At 41.1% G+C, this 23,772-nt stretch overlaps 2 protein-coding genes across 37 annotated transcripts; one reads left to right on the plus strand and one right to left on the minus strand.

The window, feature by feature from the left end:
* Positions 1 to 1,077: 1,077 nt before the first annotated feature.
* On the minus strand, positions 1,078 to 14,904 carry LOC142053004 (tRNA selenocysteine 1-associated protein 1-like). 35 transcript variants are annotated; one of them, XM_075084006.1, is made up of 11 exons: positions 14,766 to 14,904; positions 13,223 to 13,403; positions 11,724 to 11,804; positions 10,654 to 10,730; positions 10,427 to 10,557; positions 9,696 to 9,827; positions 8,706 to 8,825; positions 6,381 to 6,576; positions 5,644 to 5,689; positions 4,666 to 4,834; positions 1,078 to 1,375 (listed from the first exon to the last, which is right to left on the minus strand). In XM_075084006.1, exons 4-10 carry the CDS (start codon positions 10,681 to 10,683, stop codon positions 4,698 to 4,700), a joined length of 792 nt encoding a protein of 263 aa, XP_074940107.1. In that variant the 5' UTR covers positions 10,684 to 10,730; positions 11,724 to 11,804; positions 13,223 to 13,403; positions 14,766 to 14,904; the 3' UTR covers positions 1,078 to 1,375; positions 4,666 to 4,697. The 35 variants fall into 35 exon arrangements, with proteins under 35 accessions (XP_074940107.1, XP_074940110.1, XP_074940106.1 ...); XM_075084009.1 differs by lacking the exon at positions 14,766 to 14,904 and adding an exon at positions 14,472 to 14,612; XM_075084005.1 differs by lacking the exon at positions 14,766 to 14,904 and adding an exon at positions 14,279 to 14,391.
* Positions 14,501 to 22,940, plus strand: PAK1IP1 (PAK1 interacting protein 1). 2 transcript variants are annotated; one of them, XM_075083996.1, is made up of 10 exons: positions 14,501 to 14,627; positions 15,419 to 15,581; positions 16,589 to 16,709; positions 16,810 to 16,884; positions 17,536 to 17,588; positions 18,074 to 18,219; positions 18,310 to 18,407; positions 19,174 to 19,273; positions 21,693 to 21,819; positions 22,424 to 22,940. In XM_075083996.1, exons 1-10 carry the CDS (start codon positions 14,565 to 14,567, stop codon positions 22,579 to 22,581), a joined length of 1,104 nt encoding a protein of 367 aa, XP_074940097.1. In that variant the 5' UTR covers positions 14,501 to 14,564; the 3' UTR covers positions 22,582 to 22,940. The 2 variants fall into 2 exon arrangements, with proteins under 2 accessions (XP_074940097.1, XP_074940098.1); XM_075083997.1 differs by lacking the exon at positions 14,501 to 14,627 and adding an exon at positions 14,915 to 15,256.
* The last annotated feature ends 832 nt before the right edge of the window (positions 22,941 to 23,772 follow it).

Consider the following 23,772-nt stretch of genomic DNA (forward strand, 5'->3'; position numbering starts at 1 on the left):
GCGTCACAAGACCGGGACGGCCCGGCAATCCCCGCGCGCCTGGGCGGGCACCGCCGGCAGGAGGGAGGCGGGAGGGGCCGGGGCGGACGAGCGTCGCGGGAAGGGCCCTGCCGGGACCCGCCGTGGGGAGGGTGAGGTTCCGCCGCCGGCCGGCAGCGGGTACTTGTGCCGGTGCGAGCCCCGGAGGGCGGCGGGGCCGCGGCAGTTGGGGAAGAGGCTCCTCCGGCGGCCGGACCGTGCTTCGTCCCCGGGGGGCTTCCCGCCTCCCCGCCGGTGAGCGCGACCATGGACAGGGGCAGAAGGGCGGCGCCCCCCCCGGGATGCCGCTAGAGGTTTTGTTTGCAAGGACAACCTGCAGATTGGAATCGGGGGAAAAAAGTCTCAACACAGCCTTTTCTTCCTCAAAATGAATTTTGAATATATAAGGTGTTTTTTTTATCCTACTGAATTTGAGAAAAATCTGTGGCGCCACTTATTTAAAGAACTACTCTGCCACCGTAAATAAAATTTTACGTGCAGTGGGATGACTTGCAGTGATAAATAATCCCTTCCAGGACATGGAACTCATGTGTTTAGAAGTCACCTGCAAGAACCACCTCATCTCATGTAAACCGCTGCTGTGCAACACCCTGCAGACCCATTTTAGGATGAGGTTCTCTTTCTACAATGTGCTTGTCAAAAGAGATATACATCAATATAATCATCAAAATACACGGAAAGATAGTATTTTAGCCTGCATTTGTAACTATTTTTGTCCAGGAAACAATTATCATGCTAAGTTCCAACTCAGGGAGGGGAAGGAAGGGTATCATGATGTTACTGCCATCATAGGAAGAACAAGATTTACAAAGGGATATGAACCGTGCCCTTTGGTGCCAGACATTCATCAGTAATAATGCTGACTTCTAAAATGGTACCTGCGTGGGTAACTGAGTAAAATCACTCCTGCACTGGACACTTAAGAGCTGGGCAAATTTAAAACAAGATTCCCTCCTCCAGACACATGCTAAGTATATTAAGGTAACCTGCGAACACAATTTTCTCTTCCATGTGTGTGTCAAAGGCAGCTACACTATGTTTGCTCTGTGAATTCAAGTGCTGCTTTATTTACTTATTTAGAACAATTTCCATACGGTGACATGCCTTTAATGACACTCATGACTCAGAAATACTTGTTGATGTAGTCAAACAATGTCTATTGACATGAGTCACTGAAGTTAAATAAATTGTTAAAAATGAGACAAACCAAAAGGCAAATATATATATCCAGCAGAATGATAGGGATCATCACCATTTGATCAATCTTCCCTGCGAGTTATATCTGCAAGTTACTTTGAGGTAGCGCTAGAAAGAAGCTGTTGGTCCAAGAGCATCCCTGCAAAAAGAAACATTCACGGCTTAAGTACCATTTAACCTTTTTATACCCCTTTAAGTACTCTTTACCCTTTTTGGCCTGTTTCTTTCTCCCTGTTCACTGACTGCAGGATTAGTAGCCCTCAAGCCACCGTACTAAAGCCTTTCTGTGCAGAGAAGTAATGGAAAAAAACCCCACTGCTCTTCTTGAAATTAGCGGGTGTTGAGTAAAGGCACTATCTACTGCAGCTAGGTGCTATGAAGGGTTTATAAAACCAATACTAGATATTCTTGAAAAGAAAACTCCAAACTTAAAAAAAAAAAACAACTATATTTCCACTGGGTAAAACAGAGACAAAACACAACTGGAAGAAATGAAGTATCATGGTGTTGAAGCAGTTGCTTCTAAGACTGCTCCCACTGCAATCAGGTCATTGTAGTGGCACCTGTAGGCAGGCACCTATGTGGTGTGCTCAGGTCTTTGCGTAAGCTAGCTACCGCAGGCTACCAGTTGCAGAACAGCTCTAGATTTACTCAGTAAAAAGCCTCAGCAACGCATTCTAACATTTCTGATGCACTGACTTTCTCCTGTATTTGGGGTTCGTGGGAGATACATCAATACAAGAAGTTTTTCATTCAGTATGCCTTCACAGTAAAGAACACACACTGCGCACACCACCTTGATCCCATGTATGCACTCCTAACTGGAAAGAGGAATAGACTAGTAAGGCTCAGGAGACAAAAAAAGAGGTCAGAGCTATTTTAGAACAACGTCACATGGGCTGCAACCAATGCACTCACTTCCTCGCCTCATTTTTCTTGTATGTTGACTGGAAGAAAATACACCCCCAACATTTCTCAGGGTTGGAGAACTAATGGCCCAAACCACCTCTTCTACTGCATTACATAAACAGTACTTTCACCATACAGGTACTACTTTACAGCCCAGAACAGAAGGTGCATGCCTGTCTGGAAACAGTCACTAATGCAAAGTGTAGAGACCTTGTTAACAGTAAAATCTGCATAAGTGCCGTGGCTACACACTGTGACTGTTTTGAGGTTTATGGATTATGGTGATGCAGTGTCAGGCTAAGTGGAATCACACAGCTATGCAGGCCCCTCACTACACAGGTCACACACCCAGATCAGCCTCCTAAATGCCAAAAATCAGCACAGATACTCCACAGTATTTCTGCTGCGCCAACACACATCCTTAACATCACATTTTTAACTGATAACACAATAAAAGGTTTCCACAAATTACTTGCTGCAACTTAAGTACAGTGTAAGGTGATGCCATGCAAGCCACTTCAAAGCAGGTATAACCCAGGCACAGACCTGGGAGGTCCCTGCTGCTTGTGGTGATGGTACTGGCTAGATACCCAACCCTTTGCAGAGCAGGCTGGTTTGTACTACCATGCTCAAGCACCACAGCTATGCATTACAGCTCAAGTACCATCAAATCCTGTATGGTTTTGAAGCTTTAACATTCCCATCCAAGTTCAAGGGGCCTGTGTCTACTATCTTGAGTTTCCTCCTTACTAAGACAATCTGCACTCCCTTCCCCAGATTCTCTTTGCTTCATCTATTCCACTTCCTGTCACATTCTTGCTAATAATCTCCCTGCCATCACCCTCCAAAGACTCACAAGTTTACACAAGGGAAACATTCACCCTAGAAACCCACATTCCCAGCTACCTTGCAACTAGCTCTCCCCAAAGCAGGGCAGCAGTTGCTATAACTGTGATGCTACTCCCCTTGACTAGTTAAGTTTTTTTTCCTTTTCTTTCTGTCGCTTCCTACATGTACTCTGCACAGAATCCCAAAAGAATGAACTCCAAAAGCCTTTTGTTTTAGAGCACCTGCATTTCATGGGCAGGACTTTGACAATATTCCTAGCTGAAATAAAATTGGGAAGAAAGGATGATTCTTGTCAGCAGCTAGAAATGCCCTACCAGTGCCAAGTCACTCTGCAATACAGTATTTGTTTTATATTTAAGAACAATATATAGGTATGACCAGCACTTTAATTATACTAATCTTGAAAAAGCCAGAGAACTTTATTCCTATCTGCCACCATAGCAATTAGGGTTTAGGTTGCCCCCAAAACACATGCAGCAGTACCAAAGTCTCCTGGCTAGTTTCAGTAGCTTCCACAGCTATTAGCTACAGTAATTTCTGCTACCTTTTTTTCTTCAAAGAATATTCTTCTGTTTCCAGCCTAATTTATTTTATTAAGTAGTAAATACTTTTGTAACACATGGGCTTAAATAGGGAATATGACTGGAAAATACTTTATACCCTTCAGGATGAAAACAGCTTAGAGGAAGCCACTCAGAAGTTGCTAGCTTAAAGCAGAACTTTCCTCATTGCTATCTCCCCTAAGCTCCTTTGACTTGAATACTGAAAACTGTCCTCCTACTAAAAGTTTATAAAATCACTGTAAAACACCTGAGTATGAAGACTGAACAAATTAGAGGGATGTTATGGGCAGGGTGCAACTTAGCTGAACGGATGTTACTAGGGTAGTATTTTTACTCCCAATGGGTAATTTTTCCTCCTTTAAATGGTAAAGCTATTTTCTAAGGATTTTTAGGTTTACGAACATGTATTACATTACACCAGTTTCTTTACTGTAATGAGTCTCTTGACAAGACTAACAATAAGAGCAACAGGAATAAAATTGTCAACAGGGATCATCCTTAGTCTTCAGAATGTTTGCAGCTATGGCACCTGAAAGTTTGCCCTTCTGTCTGTTTAAAATACTGTATTGATAAAGCAATTTAACTGACCTAGCAGATCAAGAGTAGTACAGTTAGTGCCAGCAGACTGCAGGAGAAAGTGTTCCTAAGTGTTCTCACAGCAAACGCTGGGAGTGTCGCCCAAATACACATAATCTAAGCAAGTATTTTAGGAGCTTGTAAAAGATGGCCTAGGTAACTTGGAAATACATGAGAGCTAGTTTTTGCTAGCATCCTGATGCCCATACCAAAGACAGGCAAAATACCCCTACTGCCTCCAGCTGAATTCCACAAGCCAGAAGAGAACATGCTTCACATATGTAAGTAAAATCCCTTGCTGGCAGGTTTGCAGAAACAAAATTTTATTTACACAGGCAAGTCTATCTTTAGACCCCATTGAACTCTTTACATTTCTAGAATATTTACATGATTTCAAGATGCTCCAAGAGTAGAGTGATGAACAAAAAAAAGATTACAGAAACTGTCAAAAGCATAGCAAAAAAACCCAACCTATCATTGTGCTTTAAAACTTATGATCTAGAGTAATGTAGAAGAAATGTAATTTTAGCACCTTGGTCATAACGGTCATGCTATATAAGACACTTAAATAGCAGGGGGGATGTCAGAAGTGACCGTATCCAGAGGTTGCCAGTGACAATTCATGAGGGAATCATAGAGCTCTTCACTTGTCTCCATAAATTGTCTGTTCATTTCATCAACATCCAAGTAAAGCTGTGGATCTGAAAATAAAAGCCTGGTAAGTAAGAGTGTCAGGTCCTGGGAGGCATGCACACAAAAACCTGCAGTAAATACCTGATGAGATGTGCTTTAGCTAAATTTAGTAACTTATTACATTTACTATTAGATCTATTAAGACATTTATTCACCCAAAATTTTAACAAACCTGACAAGTCCAGCTTTTTTGCTATTTGCGTAGCAGAAGGCTAGGACTACATTGGTATTTCAAGATAAAGAGCAGATTTGAGGATAATTAACCATGAAACTCTTGCAAACTCCATTTAATTAATTTCTACTACAATATGTGCTACACTGGATGAAGTTTCTGAACACTAACACAAGACATCACTATGCAAGGAACTATCTGCAAACCTTCCAGGCCAAACAATTAAGTTCTGTACCAAATCTTTAAGTGCAAGTTGAATCCTCCTTTTGGAACCTGCAATGTAAGCTTTTACCTCAGGGTTTAGAAAACAAAGCTGTTGCCTATTAGTGAGCTTCACTTAAAATATGCTTAGCAGAATCACTACAAAGATATAACAAGTTCTGTATTGGACCACTTTGGAAGGAGAAGGAAAACAGTTACAAGAAACCTACTGTGAAGTGTTGTTGACAGCTGTCCCATTCTACTTGTCATGGTGTACACTATCAGCTTTAAAAGCCCACCTCCTCTTAGCTATAACCCAAAAAGGATCCCACTGTATCAGCTGAATTGCTAAGACATCTTCATCCAATAACCATTGGCTTGTATTGTTAAAGGGCACAAGTAGAGCTAAATTCAAGTTGCAGTGACAGAATCATCATGAATTACCTTCAGTTATTAGGTCGTCATTGATTTCAGTCATCGCTGAAGTTTCCTAAAAAGAATAAAATCTCTTAAGTTTAATCATAATCCATTTCAGAAAGCATCATAAATACAAAGTAATTCTGTACTCCCAAACCCTTCCCTCCTCCCACAACTACAAGAATGGGGGGGTTGGGGGGTGGGTGTTCCGTGTTTGTTGGGGAAGATTGAGGGGTTTTGGTGCGGTTTTTTCTTTATTTCCTTCTTGTTTAGGGGTTTGTTGTGGGGACTTCTTTGGGAGGGGGAGAGATGGGTTGTATTTTGTTGGTGTGGCTTGGGGTTTTTTTGGGTGTGGCTTTTTCTCCTTAAGAAAAATATAGTATAGTTCAGGTTGGAAGGGACTTCTGGAAGTTGTAATTGATAAATTGGCTGATCTAAGGTAAGACCATCTTACAATAATTCTTTAATTTGCTTTAAGCAAAGTACATAAAACAGGAAGAGAGGAAGGCTACACAATCGTGCTGCCAGAACTGTTATTTGGCATACATGAACAAATAATGGTGTATAAATCTCATTCTATAGATGTAGTATTTAAGCACTTAAATCAAATACACTCTGAATGAAACCTTCTCTGCTTAGCATAGAGGTTAGAATAAAGCATGATTTCAGTTTTAAGACTTCCTTTTGCTCTGACTTACACAATTCATATAACTTAGTATTTGTAATTTTTTTCTCTCTTTAAAGCAAGTGTGTTGTAACTTTACCTCAAAAACAGCTGGAGCCATAACAGCATCTCCTAAAGAGCAGTCTCCAACAGCTTGCATGCTATCATAGGGAGCATAGGAGCTGTAGTTGTAATCAGCATAAGGATCATAACCCCACTGTGAGTAGTAGTTCTGATAATCTTGGTAATAATCATTATAGTTGTATGACTGGTACCGCTGGAATTCTGCTTTAAGTCTGAAAGATGAGACATAATATACAGTTAGAGTTTGAGAACAATAAACTGTAAACCCAGTTCTGCAGTTAAACTATTTGCCAGCTTATGCATTTCAAAGTTTAAATGGAAGTTTTTCTGAACAGTTGCCTAAGCAAGAACTTAAGTCACACCACAAGATCTCATGTTTATACAGAAGCAAATGCTCTCACCTTCACCAATACCACAAACGTTTTCATGAAGTAACTTGAGCCACAACACTTATCTGTATTCACTTTGAGTATTTTTAGTATCTGTATAAGCAAGGTTCTGATAAATCTTTACGCTCTGCTAAAAACTAATTTATTAAGACCAGCAATATTTATTAAGCACAGCTGCTTTAAAGATGCATTGTCTTAATTAGCCCTTCTGTCTTTTGTTAGGGTAATACTATATCTTATTATTTCCAGAAACAAGGGGGTGAAGTCAGATTATGTTTCAGGGGAGCACCTGACACTGCCCAAGTTTGTCATGTTTACCTCCACCTGCTCAATTTTTAGTTCAGGAACAGTTGCCAAAGTACAGATGTCAGGTGAAACCAGCACTGCCATTATCCAATATGAAGCCAAAGCAGCAGGAAAGTGACAAAACTCATTGGTTGTTCTTAAGATCAAAGGGCCAGCTGATTAGTTTTCGCTGCTTTCCCTCTCCTGAGGAGATTTTCTCAGGGACAACTTTACATGAATAACAATAATCAATGCACAAGCGTTGTCTGTACTAAAACACGAGGTACACTACATGAAATACAGATAACCCAGCTGCACATTCAAAAAATCCTCTATACTTAAGACCCTTCAGGCAGACCTCCTGTGTTTGCAGAGTCCAGTTTCTCTGCATCCCCACTTAATTACAGAAAAGTCAGATCTAGGCTTGCTATCAAGCACACAAACCAAAGGAGCTCAGAAAGAGTTTCCAATGAAAGTGACTTAGTGACAAGCTACTCTGATGGCTGGCTATTTTCATGCTAGGAAAGCACAGTACCCAGCCATTCAGAAACGTGTATTAGTGGTGTATATTTTAATACCTGCATTCCATTTGTTTCATTACTGAAAAGCTACATACACATTCTAATAAGTAGGTCTCCTATTGTCTTGCTCTTGTAGTAAACAAGTAACTACATAACATCTCAAATGCTTCTGCTTCCAACTTCTCTCCTACATACATCTCTGCAGGAAAGTTAAAAAAAATCTGAAAATCCTGCTGACATTCTCCTAGATAGGAGAAGTGAGGAAACCTGTTCCTTTGTGACCCTCTTGTTTTCAAAATAATTTAGGCGGAGCAATTCTGGACAGAGCTCTCTTGGCTAAGTGCATTTCCATTCTAAAGCAAAGAGGCAACATTTGCAGAATTATCCAGGGTGAAGAGAAACAAAAGCTGTATTTCTACTATTTAACAGAACATAGAAGCTAACCTCTTGAATATACTGGAATTGTTTTATATGAACTTCTATTTTTGTCTATATCCTGGATCAAAGTTTTATCGAATTTGGTATCAACTCGCTAACTGTTCAGAGACTTGAATTGCCTTGAGTAACAGAGCGCCAAGCCAGCAGAGTAAAAAACCTCAAACCCAATTAACTTTAGATTTCCTGCTGCCCCCATCACTTGCAAAGCAAAGAATAGTACTTTAAACTGTTCCAAAGCAATATTTCCTTTGGCTTTTTCCCCGCGATATTCCATATTTGAGTTCTTTCCTCTGCCAGCCTACTGTAAAACTAGCAATGTGCTACCTTGCCCAAACTAGAGGGAAAAATCTTGAAGAAAAGCTCCCTAGCATATAAAAACCACTTGTCCCTTCTACCTTCTTCAGGCCCAAACTTGGATAATATTTATGAATGCATTCAGCTTTGCTACTGTAAGAATTAAGGCTTGTTACAGCAGCACCTAAGCCCAAATTACACAATCTGGCTAGACTTACGAGTTGGATTCCCCCAGCGATCCCGGAAATGGTTGATGAATCCAGGGAGTCAAAACATAATGCTTCTGTATTTTTGGTTTTGTAGACTGCATCATGTGTACAGCCATTATAGCAAGGGCCACAGACTTTACAAAGGCAGAGCTACAAGAATCTGATTATTTAGAATTACTGTATCAATGCACAACTCATTGGTTACCTTTTAGAAATTCCTATGCTCAGCCGGATTCGTTTTCCCCCCAGACCTGGTGCATTCTGGCAGTCTTGCAGTGCCCTCATCTGATCACCTTGCTCACCAAATCTGACAAAGGCATACCCTCTACAATTTTCAAAAGGGAGAAAACAAATTCTAGTATGCATAACAGTTACAAAGCTAAAGAATTCAATTTCTGTCTTCTACAAAAACCGACGATAGTAGCTACTATAGCTGCCATTACCTAAGCAACCTCTCCGGCATGCGCACATGCCCAGAAGATGCTTTCACTAAATTAAAAACTTGGGCCAGAAGCAAAAACCTTGTTCTTTGATAGTGTTAAGAGGCAACTTGCTGAGAGCCAGCGAAACAAAACATTTTAATTGCTATCTGTGTAAGTAATCAGACTCCATATTTCTGCATTTACAGCAGTGAGTTTACCAGTTAGGATTGTAGAGAACTAATATTCTTTTTATACTTGCTTTCTCTTAAGTTTCTTGAATTAGTCTAGTACAGCCAGCACTGTCTGAACAGCAAACTTGCTCATCCCTGCTTGACTCACTGCCTGGCCAGAATAACTTCTGCTAGTTTTTATTTACTAATATTAATAGGTTCAGTCTCCCAACCCCAAGATTTGCCAGGCCTTATGCTTTCTCCCACATGTAAAAAAAATTATTTTGTCTTTAGTACTGCAGATGACTAAGTGGACATGCTGCTGTATGTAAGCACAGCAGCGCAGGTATCAGTGCACAGCTCTCCCTTCTCCCACCATCTAATTTCTTTCACACTAAATTGAAAGTTATCACATTCACTGCTTAAACTAACCAGAAAGTTTTAGAAATGCAATAATCTATGCTGTTAAAAAAGTAATACTAGAGACTAATCTTCTCTTCCTGCCTCTAAAGAAAGAGCAGAAAACAGTTCCAACACAAGTTCTTATATATTACTTATAGAAGCAAACATATAGGCAGCATTACACATTTTCACAGGCATTACCTGGAATATCCCAGCAGGTCTGTTGCTATTTTGCAGTCAATACATGAGGGGTACCTCTTTAGGAAATAGTCATAGAGCTGGAAATCATCCACTTCCGGAGTAAGCTCCCCAACAAATATCGAATAATCTGGTCTTTAAAAAGATAAAAGAGAACAACTCTCAACTCTTGAGGCCAGGGGCTGACTGCAGTGTTAAGGTACCAAACATTAAACAGGTAGTTATCACTGGACAAATAAGGAGGCAAAATCTGAAGTGATTATTAACTACAAAACACTGCCAAGTAACACAGACCTACAATGCCATCACGCCAGCATAAAGTTCTCACTCAATTCCTCTGGTCTGTTCTACTGCTTTCACAAATGCATTCCAGAGACCCATTTTATAAAAAAGAACACAAAGCAAACTTTTATAAGTTGGCTTTAAAAAGAAATATATATATCTTGTCTGAATGGGGGGGAGGAAGGAAGCACAAAATACCAAGAACTATTAACTCAAGTGACAGCCATGATTCAAAAAGAGCTATGGCTATTTTGCCACAATTCTTAGTGACTATGGCAGAGAAACAACAAAAACTTCATTGTTTTTTGGCAATACATGTCCATAAGCAATATTTAATGTGTAGGCACCAGATGTGCCATTTCAGGATTTTCAAAATAAGTGATGGCATTCACTTGTCACTATCAATTTAAACAGATAAGAGGTCAAAGCTGCTCATTTCAAAAGGTCTTTACCTGGCTGAACTACTACTAGGGACAAACTCTATTCTTCCAGGTTTTATTTTGTTCTTTTTCTTCCGTTTTTTCTGTGGTGTTCTCCACCAGCTGTAGGCCTGTAGACATTCTCTTTTTTTCGCCATTAAGTCCTGTTGGGAGAAAGAAATTCACCTTTATAGTTTTTAGCCTCATTTACATTCCTCCCTCCCACTCCCCATCACCACAGGTGATTTCCCCATATTCACCTTGCCCTTGAAAGAAGCCTGGGGTCCCATTTCTCCCTCCGCCTCCCATGAGGGAAAGCAGCCTCTGGGGAAAACGCCTGGCAAAAATAACAGAGCCAAAGGATTGTATGAACAGCCATATTCCCCTGACTTGTCAAGCTGGCTAAAGGATTGACAGCTTCCTCTTGGAATTAGGGAAAAATCAGACAGCCCTTCGACGTTGGCCAATCCTAAATGTTAATTAGCTTCAGGACTGGACTGTGTTCCGCTTTAGCTCCAGGACTCAAAAAAACCCTGCAGCAGTACAGTCTGAATGATGAAGAGGCAGGGAAATCACTCTTGCCTAGAAGGGATCTCAGCTGTCCCTATCTCCCCTCACCTAGGAATTATTCTTCTCTTATGTGAGATGCCTCTCCTCACTACCCAGCTGTGAGTCACTCTCCCAGGCCAGGAGCAATGACAGGAGGCCGACAAATGGAATATAAGGAGAAAGCAGACCAGGAACAGGCACTAGCTTGGCTGAGGGAAAATTCAAACCCAGACGCAAGGCCAGGAAGAAAGAGGCATAAAAAGTGCCTCTTGATAAAAAAAAAAAACAGAAGAAAACCCAAAAACCCAAAACCCACAGTTTAAAACGGAAGTGAGGCAACTACACAAAAGAGGAGGGAAACAACAGCTGTGTTAACACAGGTTGCCTCCCTCACTTAAGATTCTGAAGAACAAGGATTTCCAAAAAATAAGAATGGTGTTTCGCAGCTTTTTTTTTACTTACGCAGGCTTTATGTTCTTCCTCTACAACACCTCTACATATATCTTATATAGAGAGTGTTATGCACAAGGTCCTTCAGAAGAACTCATGCTCAAATAATCCAAAATGCAAAGCTTAATGTTTTGCCCCCAACCTGCTTCAGTTGATACGATTAAGTGTCCGGAGGACAGCCACCAATTACCAGAAGAAATCAGAGGACTAGAAGAACACCCATCTCAGAGCAAACTAGCTATTTCAGCTTTACATTTACTAGGAATTCCAAGTGTGGTTCTGGAATCCATTTAGGCACTGCAAGCCTGAATTCCTGACCAAATGATCTTACCTGGCTTGCCATGGTTCAAACTGTCTTCTGCCTTTCCCAAAGAATACAGCTGCGCAGGTTCAGTTTACTGCAGTCCTTCAGCTGAAATAGATGTGGAGGAGGAACAAGAAGATAAAGAACCTTAAACTGCAGATTAATTACTTTCAAAGATGTTCACCCCACCTTACATTTTTAATGTTACCAATTCAGAACTTAAAATTTGTAAGTTCTGACTTGTCACTGCTAAAGTAGTGAGATAAAAAGGATATATGGCCAATGGGATTGTGATTAGAAGTCATCTTCACTTTCTTAATTCTAATAGTCCACAAAGTTTTCCCACTGTTCAAAAGCTCTCTGTAAATTTCTAGTGGTTTAAGTCACCTACACCTTATCCTTATTTCTGAATACCTACATGTAATATAGGAATTCAGAAGACCCATGTTCTAAAATAGTTGAAAACGCAATAAAGACAGAGGCTTCAGTGTGTTTTGTACAACCCCTCAGTTTTTTCCCCTTTTAGCCAGATTAAAAGTACAATTTACTTGTATCACAAATTATACAGCTGAAAACAAGCAGTGGTACTTCCTATGTGCTGAAGAACAAGGAGATAAGAAGAGGGAGGAGGGCACAGTACAGGCAAACAGGATCTTTCTCTGCACCTTTTCTGAGGTACATCTTTCTCTTTTGCCTCTTCCATATACACCATTCCACTCACTACAAGTGAGTCAGCAACAACAGATGACCTTTTACTGCTATCACTAAACTAGTGGATATACTTTCTTGAGAAAGTATGTACTTTCTTGATTCTGATATCCTTTCTTGAAGCTTTTTTCCCTAGTCATCCAACCAATATAAATCAATGCAGAAAACAATTTCATTGGCAAAATATTTTGCACCTACTTCCACACACAGCTATTCATTCACCACTGCTTATTTTTTACATGTAGCTTTGCTCCTTCTGTGCAGATACTTGATTGCTGAAGTTTTAATTCCCCATTTCCATGCAAGAATTCATGTCATGTTTTACATACTGGCTGGTCAATTCCACATTCACATAATGCAATAAGTACAGCATGTTTGTAATGCCTTAAAGGTTTGCCCACACAGGGAACAGTTCAGAGCATTACGTCTGAAAATGCATTAGGTTAACTTGACACAGGATAGCCATACACCACTATTAGAGCATCCATGCATGCTGTTAGTCAGGATAACTATGCACTTCATCCCCACACCCATTCTGAAGCCAAGAAAAAAAAGTGTCAGGTACAAACAAACCCTTAAATACAGACACATACCTGCTGTATACAGTATAGCATATGCTCTCTTACTAAACCTAACTGTGCTCATTACAGAGCTATCAGCAGCAATTTTTTCCTGTTAAAGGTCATTAATAATAATAATAATGTGATGTTCCTCTAATTCAAGCGTTATTTTTATTAAAAGGAACCACAAACTCCTTCATGCTCTAAACACTGAAATACTAATTATTGAATTCACAGCTGCACAATGCTTTAACTTACCACTCTTTTTTCCTGTGGATTTAGAAGATGGCACGTGCCACAACGTTGTTTTATTGCAAAAGGCTATCAGAAAGCAAGCGACGCAATTATTTCTCAATCACACTCGTCATGGACTTTTATGCAAAACTTTTTTTGTACTCTTTCCCTGTCTGGTCTTGACTGTCACCTCGTGATCTTCTCACTAGAAAACAAGATTATTTGAAATGGTTAAAACAGCATGTATTAACACTGTATTTTTTACATTTCCTCTAAGTGTAGGTACAGTCACAGCTGGCTTATTTAAGCAGTGGGGCAGCCTTAACCTCCAGAATTCAAACGCCTCCTTAGCTGAATTACACACATGTTTTACCAGCATATTTATTCCACGTTTTTATACTGTTTGTACTGGCAAAAGGATGGATGAAGCTATTTACTAACAAAATCGCCAACACTGCTCACCCAACCTCGGTGGACGAGCCGAACCCCTTCGGCATTAGTTTCTCTCACACGAGAAGCCGAGTCGGGGGAGCGGGAATCCCCCGCAGCGACTCAAGCCGGCGCGGTGACCCCAGCCGAGCCCAGGCCCGAAGCGCACCGCGCCGTGACGCATTTCTTTTTTTTTTTTATAAAACCACTCGGCACGACGGGAAAAAAAAAAAAAACACACCACGGCGCCGGGCAAGAAGTGCGCCCCGCCCGGCCGCGGCCCTCCGCGGCGGCCGCACTGGCGCCCAGGCCGCGCTTCCCCTTTATTGTGCTACGCGATAAGGAAATTTTAAAAAATAAAGAGGGGGGGGGCGAAAAGAAGGAAGGAGGGGGGGGGGGGGCGAAGAAGGCCGCGGTGGTCGCCTGGGGCGGCTGGGGGAGGGGGCAACGGGCGCGCTTCGGCCCAACGGCCGCCCGTGAGGCGGCGGCCCTGGGGATAAGGAAGGAGGCCGCCCCCCGTCCCGTTGCGCAGTGGATCGGTTGGCCCCCCCTTCCCCGCTGCCGGCCCCCCCATACACAGACACCCCCCGGCCTCGGCGGCGGCGCTTCCCCCCGCCCCCCCCCCCCAATCCCGGCACTAACGTCTCTCACCCTCCGCGTCGCCATAAGCAGCAACGCGAGTCCCGCTTCCGCCCCGCGAGGACCTCCCGCCCGGGCTGCCCCGCGCCGAGCCTGACCCGCCGAGCCCGACCCCTCCCCGCCGCTCCCCACCGGGCGCTTCCCCCGTCTCCCGAGGGGCCGCTCTCCCGAAGGAGCGCTGCCGGCCGCCAACCGCGGGCCTAACCCGGCGCGGCGTGCTCCGGCGAGAGCGCAGGCAGGGCGGCGGGCGGGCGGACAGACAGACAGACGGCGGGCGAGGGCCCCACGGTGGTGGCTGATGGAGCTGGTGGCGGGCTGCTATGAGCAGGTCCTCTTCGGGTTCTCCGCGCGGCCCGCCGAGGTAACGGGGAGGGGGGAACGGAAAAGAACGGAAGGGAGGGAATGCGCGCGGCGGCCGTTAGCTACGCCCTAACGACCGCCCGCCGAACACCCTCGAGGGAACAACAAGGAGAACGCGCCCCTCCACGTTGCTACTCACCCCGTCACCTCTCCGGTAGCGGCAGCAGAGCTGGGCGCCGAGTGGGCTTTTAAAGCACGGCGGGGGCGGGGCGGCCTCCCGCAGCCGCAGGCTCGGCCCCTCGCTGCTGGCGTGGGGTGTGGGAGCGGCCCACGGACACGCCGCCGGCCGACCCAGGGGGTTTTCCCGAGAGGCGGCTGGTCCGGCCAGGTGCAGGGGGCTGCGGTGAGAAAGTGGTGCCTCACAGCTTTTCAGCGCAGAGCTGAGAATAAACGGCTGCGGGGTGTGGGGGGGTGGATGCCACATTGTCTCGGGGGGCCGGGGCCAGGTGGAAGGCGTGTCTCCAACCTGCAGTGGTGGAAAAAGGGAGAATCTGCCTCTGTTGTCCGTGAGATTTTTCTCTGTGCGGGTAGTTTTTCACATACAGCTTCCTCTAAGCCCGGCACTGATGACAAGAGGCAGTTTGCACACGTAAATCGTTCGGACTAATCTCCTAACAGCGTATTAACTCAGTAAGATCCCATTATACTTTCAGCTAAGTATAATTTCTTTGCATTTTACACATACTTTTTCAGGTTTTGCTTTTTATAAAAAGCAAAAACACAGGATAATGAAGTTTACGCTCCCTCTGGTAAACTCCAGAAAGGTCTGTTTATTTTGTATTTCATTCACAGTCCTGGACAATTGTCCCTGATTTTACACATCATGCCCACTCTGCCTCATTGTCAGCGGTAGCAGTGAACAACAGATATGTGGTCACTGGGAGCAGAGATGAGACGATCCAAATCTATGACATGAAAAAGAAGGTGGAACATGGGGCACTGCTGCAGCACAACGGTAAGGGAGCTTTTCTTCATAAAAAGCATTAATGACAGAAACTTACAGCTGAAAAACTGGCCCTTGCTAGAAGAAGAAAATGGATATCTTTTTTTAATAAGTCTTCAATAGTGATAGTATCACAGCCATGATGGTCTGATGACACAAGCAAGGTAAGCTTTTGAGCATAAAAATGCAAAAATAGTGTTGGGTGTTAGCCCACAAATATAGCTGTTGCTTGTAATTATTTTTAGTTTTAACTGTTTAAGAAGCTATGGCCCACAAATGGCTCGTGAGCTATTTTTGTTTTACCAGGACAGTTTAGATCATGCCTACTCCCAGCAGCCATCTTTCCTAGTGCCCTCATCCTGTCACAGACATACATGAGCCACACAAAAGAGAGAGTTTGTGTGTGAGAGCAGGCTGCTGCTGCTGCCAGAAGAGGTAACCTGGTACAATTCCCACTTTATGTGCCTCCTGAGCTGCAGCTGTGAAGTACACCAGTTAATGGCTGTCATGTCTTTGGGTCATCTGTAGCTCAATCCTGATTGTTCTTTTCTCTCCTGATAACCAAGAAGTACATGGAGCTGGGCTGAATGTGGTACCTGCGTTCAACTCAAGTATAATAAATCTGGTGCAAGTATAATAAATCTGGGAAGCAGCACATGCAGGAAATTCAACTGTGTGTCAAGAGCAGGGCTTCGACATGGGAGAATTCCTTATCACTGTTAGAAGCTCTGTGTCACCTGAGCCACAGTGGTTGAGTACTGCTGTTTCGGGGAACAGGGCAGATGCAGTTCAGACGTGTATGGCTATAGGGAGGCTGATAGAGCGTGTCAGTGATTGAATGTTAACAAGAAAGTCTGGGGGGGTTTTGAAGAAATAATTAGGAAATAATTCAGATTTTCCCAAGGGTAAGCTAGTAGCTGGCATGGTGCTAGAAGCTTCTCTGTTCATTCATAGCATTCTCTGTTTAATAACTCTTCATTACGTGCAACTCTGTTAACAGCTCTGGTTTGTGTTTCTAGGCACAATAACTTGTTTAGAGTTCTATGGTACTGCACATCTACTGAGTGGGGCTGAAGATGGACTAATTTGTATCTGGAACACAAAGAGATGGGAATGCCTGAAATCCATTAAGGCACATAAGTGAGTTTCTTAAACCTGCATATTCACATACATCTTCATGTTTATTTTCCTTCTAAATAATATATGTGGCTAATACATTGGGTTTGGTTTTTTTTATCAGGGGGCACGTGACGTCTCTTTCTATTCATCCTTCTGGGAAATTAGCTTTGTCAGTAGGAACAGATAAAACATTAAGGTGAGTTGAAACTGGTGAGGGAACACTGAGAATCATAATGCAATAATTCTTAGTAAATTGTTGTAAGCCACAATTCCATGTTGGTAGTAGACTGTGCAACACTGATAAAACATATTTGGGCAAATGGTTCAAAGATCCACTGGTTTGTCTTTTTAAGTTCTAGGTACCAGCAATATTTTAAAGTCTCTTAAAAATAGTCCTTGCTGATCCTAGCTTCTTGTTGTGCTCTGACTATAGTCACTTGTGGAGGTATAAATACCTTTGCATTTTGTAACACAATTTATTTAAACTTCTGAAAGCTGTCAGGTTTTGTTTAGTGTGAGAAAAGGAGTTTTTCACTTGGAATGTGTACATGTTGCTGTATATATGTGTTTTAAATTCATGAAATGCTATTTTAACAGCACAATTTGGTATTGGGCTCCTTTTGGGCTCTGCATTGCAAATTGTGTTTTATAAAATAAATAGCACAAATTCCACCTTGTAGTGTTCAAGCAATACCTGAAGTCATCATTTCCCCTTGCATTAAGAAGGCAATGAAATGCATAGAGATGCTTAAAAGCTTCCCTTGGATGCCTCACGTCAGCAGATAGGACTTCAGTTTCACTGCACTGGTTTTAACCAGACGGCACAATATCTATTGTTGTCTTTCAGAACTTGGAATCTTGTAGAAGGACGATCAGCCTTTATCAAAAACCTGAAGCAAAGTGAGTTTATCAGTCTAAATCCACTAAAAAAGTGGAATTAGAGAGTTTTATTTTTTATGTAAAGAAAAGTAGACTGAATTAATCAACGAGTCAGTTAATTGCAAGCAACTTTCACAGTGTCTTTTTTACACATGCAGGCAAGCATATGTAAGCTTATGTCCTTAATAATAATCGTTTACCAAAAGGAAAACATAGCGACACTAAAGTAATTTCTTTTTGCTTGAAATTTGATGTCAGGACATTTAAGTAAATGTGTTTTGTTTTGTTTTTCTTTATACACTTCTGATAATCAGAAATAAACATCTAAGAGCATAGTTTTACTTGTTTATTCTAGGTTATTTAATTTTTTTGTCCTGAATTATTCTCAGGTTTAGGTAGAAAACAGTGTCTAGCAGCTTTTAAAGATTCTTACTTTTAGATTCTTAAGCAATATAGAATGCAAAAATACTGTGTACCTGTGTATACAAATGCATTGATATGTACAGATGCCCACATAATTAAATGGTCCCCTGATGGAGAGAGGTATGTGACCGTGATAACAAATAAAGTGGATATCTACAAACTGGACACAGCTTCAGTCACTGGCACTATCACAACAGAGAAGAGAATTTCTTCACTTAGATTTATTACAGTAAGTACAAAAAGGAAAGGTGCTGGGTGATTAACTGGTTTGAAACGCATTAAATTAATCTCACTTGCATTTCTTTTTTCCCATTCCAAGGATTCTATCCTTGCCATAACTGGAGATGATGAAATTATAAGGTTCTACAGCTGTGACTCTCAAAAATGCCTGTGTGAATTTAAAGCTCATGACAACAGGTATTCTATATTTGTTTACTATTTAAATATTTATGGCAATGTTGAGTACTCAGTGAAGTTCAATGACTTGTAATGTTCCACATATTTTACTTTTTTTTTTTTTAGTATAGAGAGTGAATTTATTTATGTGCTAAACTCCAAATTTGGGACAGACTTGATTGCTTTTAGTATAAGCCCAAGTACTGTGCTGTCCATGCACATTACAAAAACAACAGGGTATAGAACTAGAAATATTACAGTTCTGAATTTATGAGAGAGTGTGTGTTTGTGGTCTCTGCGTTTCTGAAATTGGGTACCTGTATTTTCCTGCAAGAGCATCTAAAGGATGTTTAACCAGCCTTTACAGAATCTGACTCTTTAGAACACTTAAATAAAACAAACCAGTTGTACTCAGTCCAGACAATAGGAGGGTAATCACATATTCTCTGTTGTTGCCGAACACCAAATATTTGTCCAAATGCTGATTTTAATTCGTCTAAACACAAAAGCACTAGATAAAATGTCATTGATGTGGTTAATAGTGCATGCTTAAAAGTATCGAAGTGTTTCAAATTGAATGCTAACAAGCCTAGCAAAGGCAAGTGTTCCTACTGTAACTGGCAGTACTCAAAACAGATTACCGTTCCACATTCCTGCCTGTCATTTGTGGGTTTTCTGTTCAAACTGATTTTTTGACTGTTGCCTATTCATCTTTAATTTGTCAGTTTGCTGTTCTGAAGTGAACTGCCATGCTATAAAGTAACAATGTATTCCATTTTCTTCACAGAATAAAAGATATCTATAGTTTTGAAAGAGAAGGACAACATGTTATTGTTACTGCATCCAGTGATGGTTACATTAAAATGTGGAATCTGGATCTTAATAAGGTTGGTCTATTAAACTGCTTGTTACGTTTATGGAAAAATAGCAGACAACCAAAATTGCATACAAGTCAGTTACAAAGATTAATTTTAAATCACTGAGGAAATTTTACTTGAAATCTGGATGTCTTGATCCTCCTCCATGTTATGTCCAGCAGAGATGTCTACATATATGCACACATTTTTATGCAGTTGTATATTTTTGTATCTTTGTAATTTTTTTAAACAAACTATAAAATCTGATGAGACAATGGAGATCTCACCTCCTTTTTATGTAAAGTCATGCTTCCCTTCAGACCTACCTGACCAGTCTTATGACTATCTAATCAGTTATAGATGTTCTAAGGACTGCTGTGAATTTTTGTGATGTTGATGACTGTTGCTAGTCTTTTAAAAACACAAACTCTATGTTTTGGGAGGGTGGTGGTTGTTCATATAGTGGGGAAAAAGTCCTTTTGAAAAATTCAAACACATGAATGTACTAGGTACTTGTATTTCCTGTATTTTCAAACAGTTCAACAAGGAGTCATGTCTTATCTTTGAAGTTTCCCGTGTGTATTGCTTGCTCTGGGGTTTGTCTTTTAAATTCAGAATTAGATTTTTTAAATTTAATGCCTAGTAATAACAGATCTACTACATTCAGCTATAATTATCTCAAACAGTTCAATTAATTATCTCTCAATGTTTATATACGTTATATGTCTCACCTGAATTTGCCCGTTCTTAATTTCACCCCCCCTGATTATTTTTAGAATCATAGAATCATTAAGTTTGGAAAAGACCTCTAACATCATCAAGTCCACCCAACACCCCCATGCCTCCTAAAACATGCCCTGAAGGGCCATGTCTACAGGTTTTTTGAACAGCTCCAGGGATGGTGACTCCAGCACCTCTCTGGGAAGCCTGTTCCAATGCCTGACCACTCTTCCATAAATTCAGTAAATTTTCCTAATATCCAATATAAACCTCCCCTGACACAGCTTGAGGCCATTTCCTCTTATCCTATCACTTGGTACTTGGAAGAAGAGACCAACCCCCACCTCACTACAACCTCCTTTCAAGTAGTTGTAGAGAGCGATAAGGTCTCCCCTCAGCCTCCTCTTCTCCAGTCTAAACAACCCTGTTCCCTCAGCCACTCCTCATCAGACCTGCTCTCCAGACCCTTCACCAGCTTCATTGCCCTTCTCTGGACACGCTCCAGCACCTCAATGTCCTTCTTGTAGTGAGGGGCCCAAAACTGAACACAGTATTCAAGGTGTGGCCTCACCAGTGCCGAGTACAGGGGCACAATCACTTCCCTACTCCTGCTGGCCACACTATTCCTGATACAAGCCAGGATGCTGTTGGCCTTCTTGGCCACCTGGGCACACTGCTGGCTCATGTTCAGCCAGCTGTCAGCCAACACCCCCAGGTCCTTCTCTGCCAAGCAGCTTTCCAGCCACTCTTCCCCAAGCTTGTAGCATCACGTGGGGTTGTTGCGACCCAAGCGTAGGACTCAGCACTTGGCCTTGTTGAACATCATACAGTTGGCCTCAGCCCATTGATCCAGCCTGGCCAGATCCCTCTGCAGAGCCTTTTATACTTTTATACTTCTAAGTGTGATAGTGAAAACCTCTCTTTCCCCTTCACCTCAAATTTCCATTTCCTTTGGTCAGGGGGAAACAACGGGAAAGAGATCAGGGAACTCTTTGCCTTTCTCTGTAATGTTGTCTTTATTTGACCAAATGCCTGATTTTCTTCCTGTGCAGGCAAAATTTTGTAAAACTTTGTATAACTGTGTGGGCTACTCTATCCAGCTTTGTGAGGTAGAATATCCTAATACAACTAGTTTCTGATGGGTTGATGCTGTTATGCTTTGCATGTGTTTGTGACATTTTATCCCCTGATGCCTGTAATAGGATATTTGCTCAAGTATTCCCAGAGCTGACTGATAAAATTGCAGTTAAGCAATGTGAATCACACTCTGAAGAGATTACTTTTAATCAGCAGCCTTGTCTTTGTGAGGGAGAAAGGAAGCTGATGCACTAACTTAATAAAAATTATTTTAGCTGTACCAAAAAAACCCCCTATAACTCTGGAGAAGCTTCTGAAACCATTAACAATTTTTTGTGTGTGTGACTCATCTAGTTATTCCTCATGTTAAACTTACCCCATTGTGCCTGAAACCCACTTACTTTGCTTATCAAGATACGTCCTTAAAGCCACTGGGAGCTGTTTGTAAAACCACCACTGAGGAATGGTATCAGGAACAGGACTGTAACAACGTGACCATTAACCAGTATACAAACTCTAGTTCTACACGTTGTTAGGCACCAGAAATTAAGTGGAAGGCAGGCAGTAAGATACGTTCTCACATCAAATACTTCAGTAAATTTAAACAGAAATAAAATAATGTTTAATTAGTCTTTATCTATATTATCTTCAGATTAAGGATGAGCTGTCTTTACTATGTGAAGTCAATACCAAAGCTAGGCTGACATGTCTCGCAGTATGGCTTGATGAAGCTTCAGAAAGAAAAGTAAATTCTAATAAAGCTGCAACATCATCGCAAGGTAATACAACTATGAGTACTTTTGGCTGTTAATGTGACTGTGAAATTGAATATACTAAATGGGAGGTTTTTACTCTATGCATTGGAAAAAGTTTTGGTGTCTGGAAGAACTGGGGATGAGATGCTGGCGAGTGATCCTTACCAATCTGATAGTGTCTCAAGCCCACATGTATGTTGGAGGACATAAGCCTCTTTTCACTTCTATTATATGAAAGCTTTGTTTCTCTTTACTGGAATAACATACTAAGGAAGCCACTGTGAAGCTTTTGAGACAGATAAGAAAAGAATAAACAGTTTGACAGAACTTGTTTTCCTATTAACAAAATGAGGTCTGAGGCCAGTGTAGTTGGGCAAGCTTAGGAAGTCTGGCTCAGTTGGTTTTGGTTTTCTGGTGTTTTCCTGTACCATAATCTATTTGCATACTTGATCTTTAGATATTTTCGTGCCACAGGCAAAACTAGCATAATTGGCACATTCCGCTGTAAATAAAAAACCATTTATAACCCGTTTTTTTTAAATGACATACAAATAAGTCTCTGTGCCATTTCAGACTACAAACGCTGTGGACATAAATATCAGTGTGAATGATTTCTTGCCTTTTTCAGCAAATGAAGATGAAAAATCAATAGTCAAGAAAAATAAAGTTTGTTGGACTGATAAAAGTGAGAAAACAGCAAAAAGGAAGAGAAAAATTATTCCAGAGAGGCAAAAATTGGAAGTTCAACTGCAAAAGAAGAAAAAGAAACGGAATAGCTCAGCATGAAGGCAGCTACTTTCTCTCCTGAATTAAACATAAATACCAGTGTTGCTGTAGTTTTCATAAGGGTGTAAACCTCTGACAGGACATATACCTCTGAACTGAACTGTTGTTTAAGAGTAATGAACATTTTTACCCTAATAAATTGACTGATGCTTCTGGGAAATAGCAAAAGAGATGGCAACTTTTCCTAAGTGACTGAGGCAAAAATAAATTCATAATATGTAATGTTTATATTTTTCTATTAGCAATAGCATACACTTTTTAATTGGCTCTGAAAAAGCCAGCTAAAATAATAAAAATAGCTGCATCTGTCTCAGTTACTTTTTTGTCTCACTTAAATGCATATTAAAAATACATTTTTTTCATTTTAGTGTTGGAAAAGTTACTGGCCATTTGACCAAAATTATGATATGCCTTTGTTATGTGTTACTTTTCCTACTGTAAGAAAGAACATGTTAAAATTACTTAAAATATGATGATCACATTCCATTAATACATTCACTGAAAATCATACTTTCTAGTTCCTGACATGCAGTTATACACAGAGTTTATAAGCAAAATTTTTGTGTTTTTTTACTGTGTCCATACTTCATTAATTTAGGGGGTTTTTTAAACCCTTTGCAGCCATGCTTCACATTATTGAAATCTTTTGTTCAGAATATGATACATATTTTTAGGTGAAAGAGTTTATATTAATAAGGTTTTACCTTCCCCCTTCCCATTGTATTTTTGCAAGTCCTTGACCTGAGCTGTAATTGTTTAAAAAAAATTATCTAACATTTGAAGTGTTTGTCGTGCTGATAAAATGTCACCCATCTGTTTTGCACTTAAACAAAAAATGAATTCCTGACCTCCATGGTCAGTGGGAGCAGGATTTTATCCTAAGCCTTATTAGAAATATACATTGTGAAAAGCAAAGTTGAGCCAGAGGGAGCAAGGTCAAATAGCTGTACTAAATGTTCTCTTGATTTCTTTTAAAGTAAGGCATTTTAATGTTGTTTTCTGCACTACTGGAGTAGTCACTATTTTTTCTGTTTTCAAAGAGTAATAGGCATTATGCTTTATTCTAACTCATTGAGCAATAATCTGTCCCTCCTTATTTGTGTTAGCAAGAGGAAAGGTAGAGAAAAATCAGAAAAAAAGATTGAGCCAAATCTGGAGAGAGGAATGCAGGCTGTCTTAGGGATGTAAAAT

Source organism: Phalacrocorax aristotelis, chromosome 2 (assembly GCF_949628215.1).
Source record: "Phalacrocorax aristotelis chromosome 2, bGulAri2.1, whole genome shotgun sequence".
Classification (NCBI taxonomy): Eukaryota; Metazoa; Chordata; class Aves; order Suliformes; family Phalacrocoracidae; genus Phalacrocorax; species Phalacrocorax aristotelis.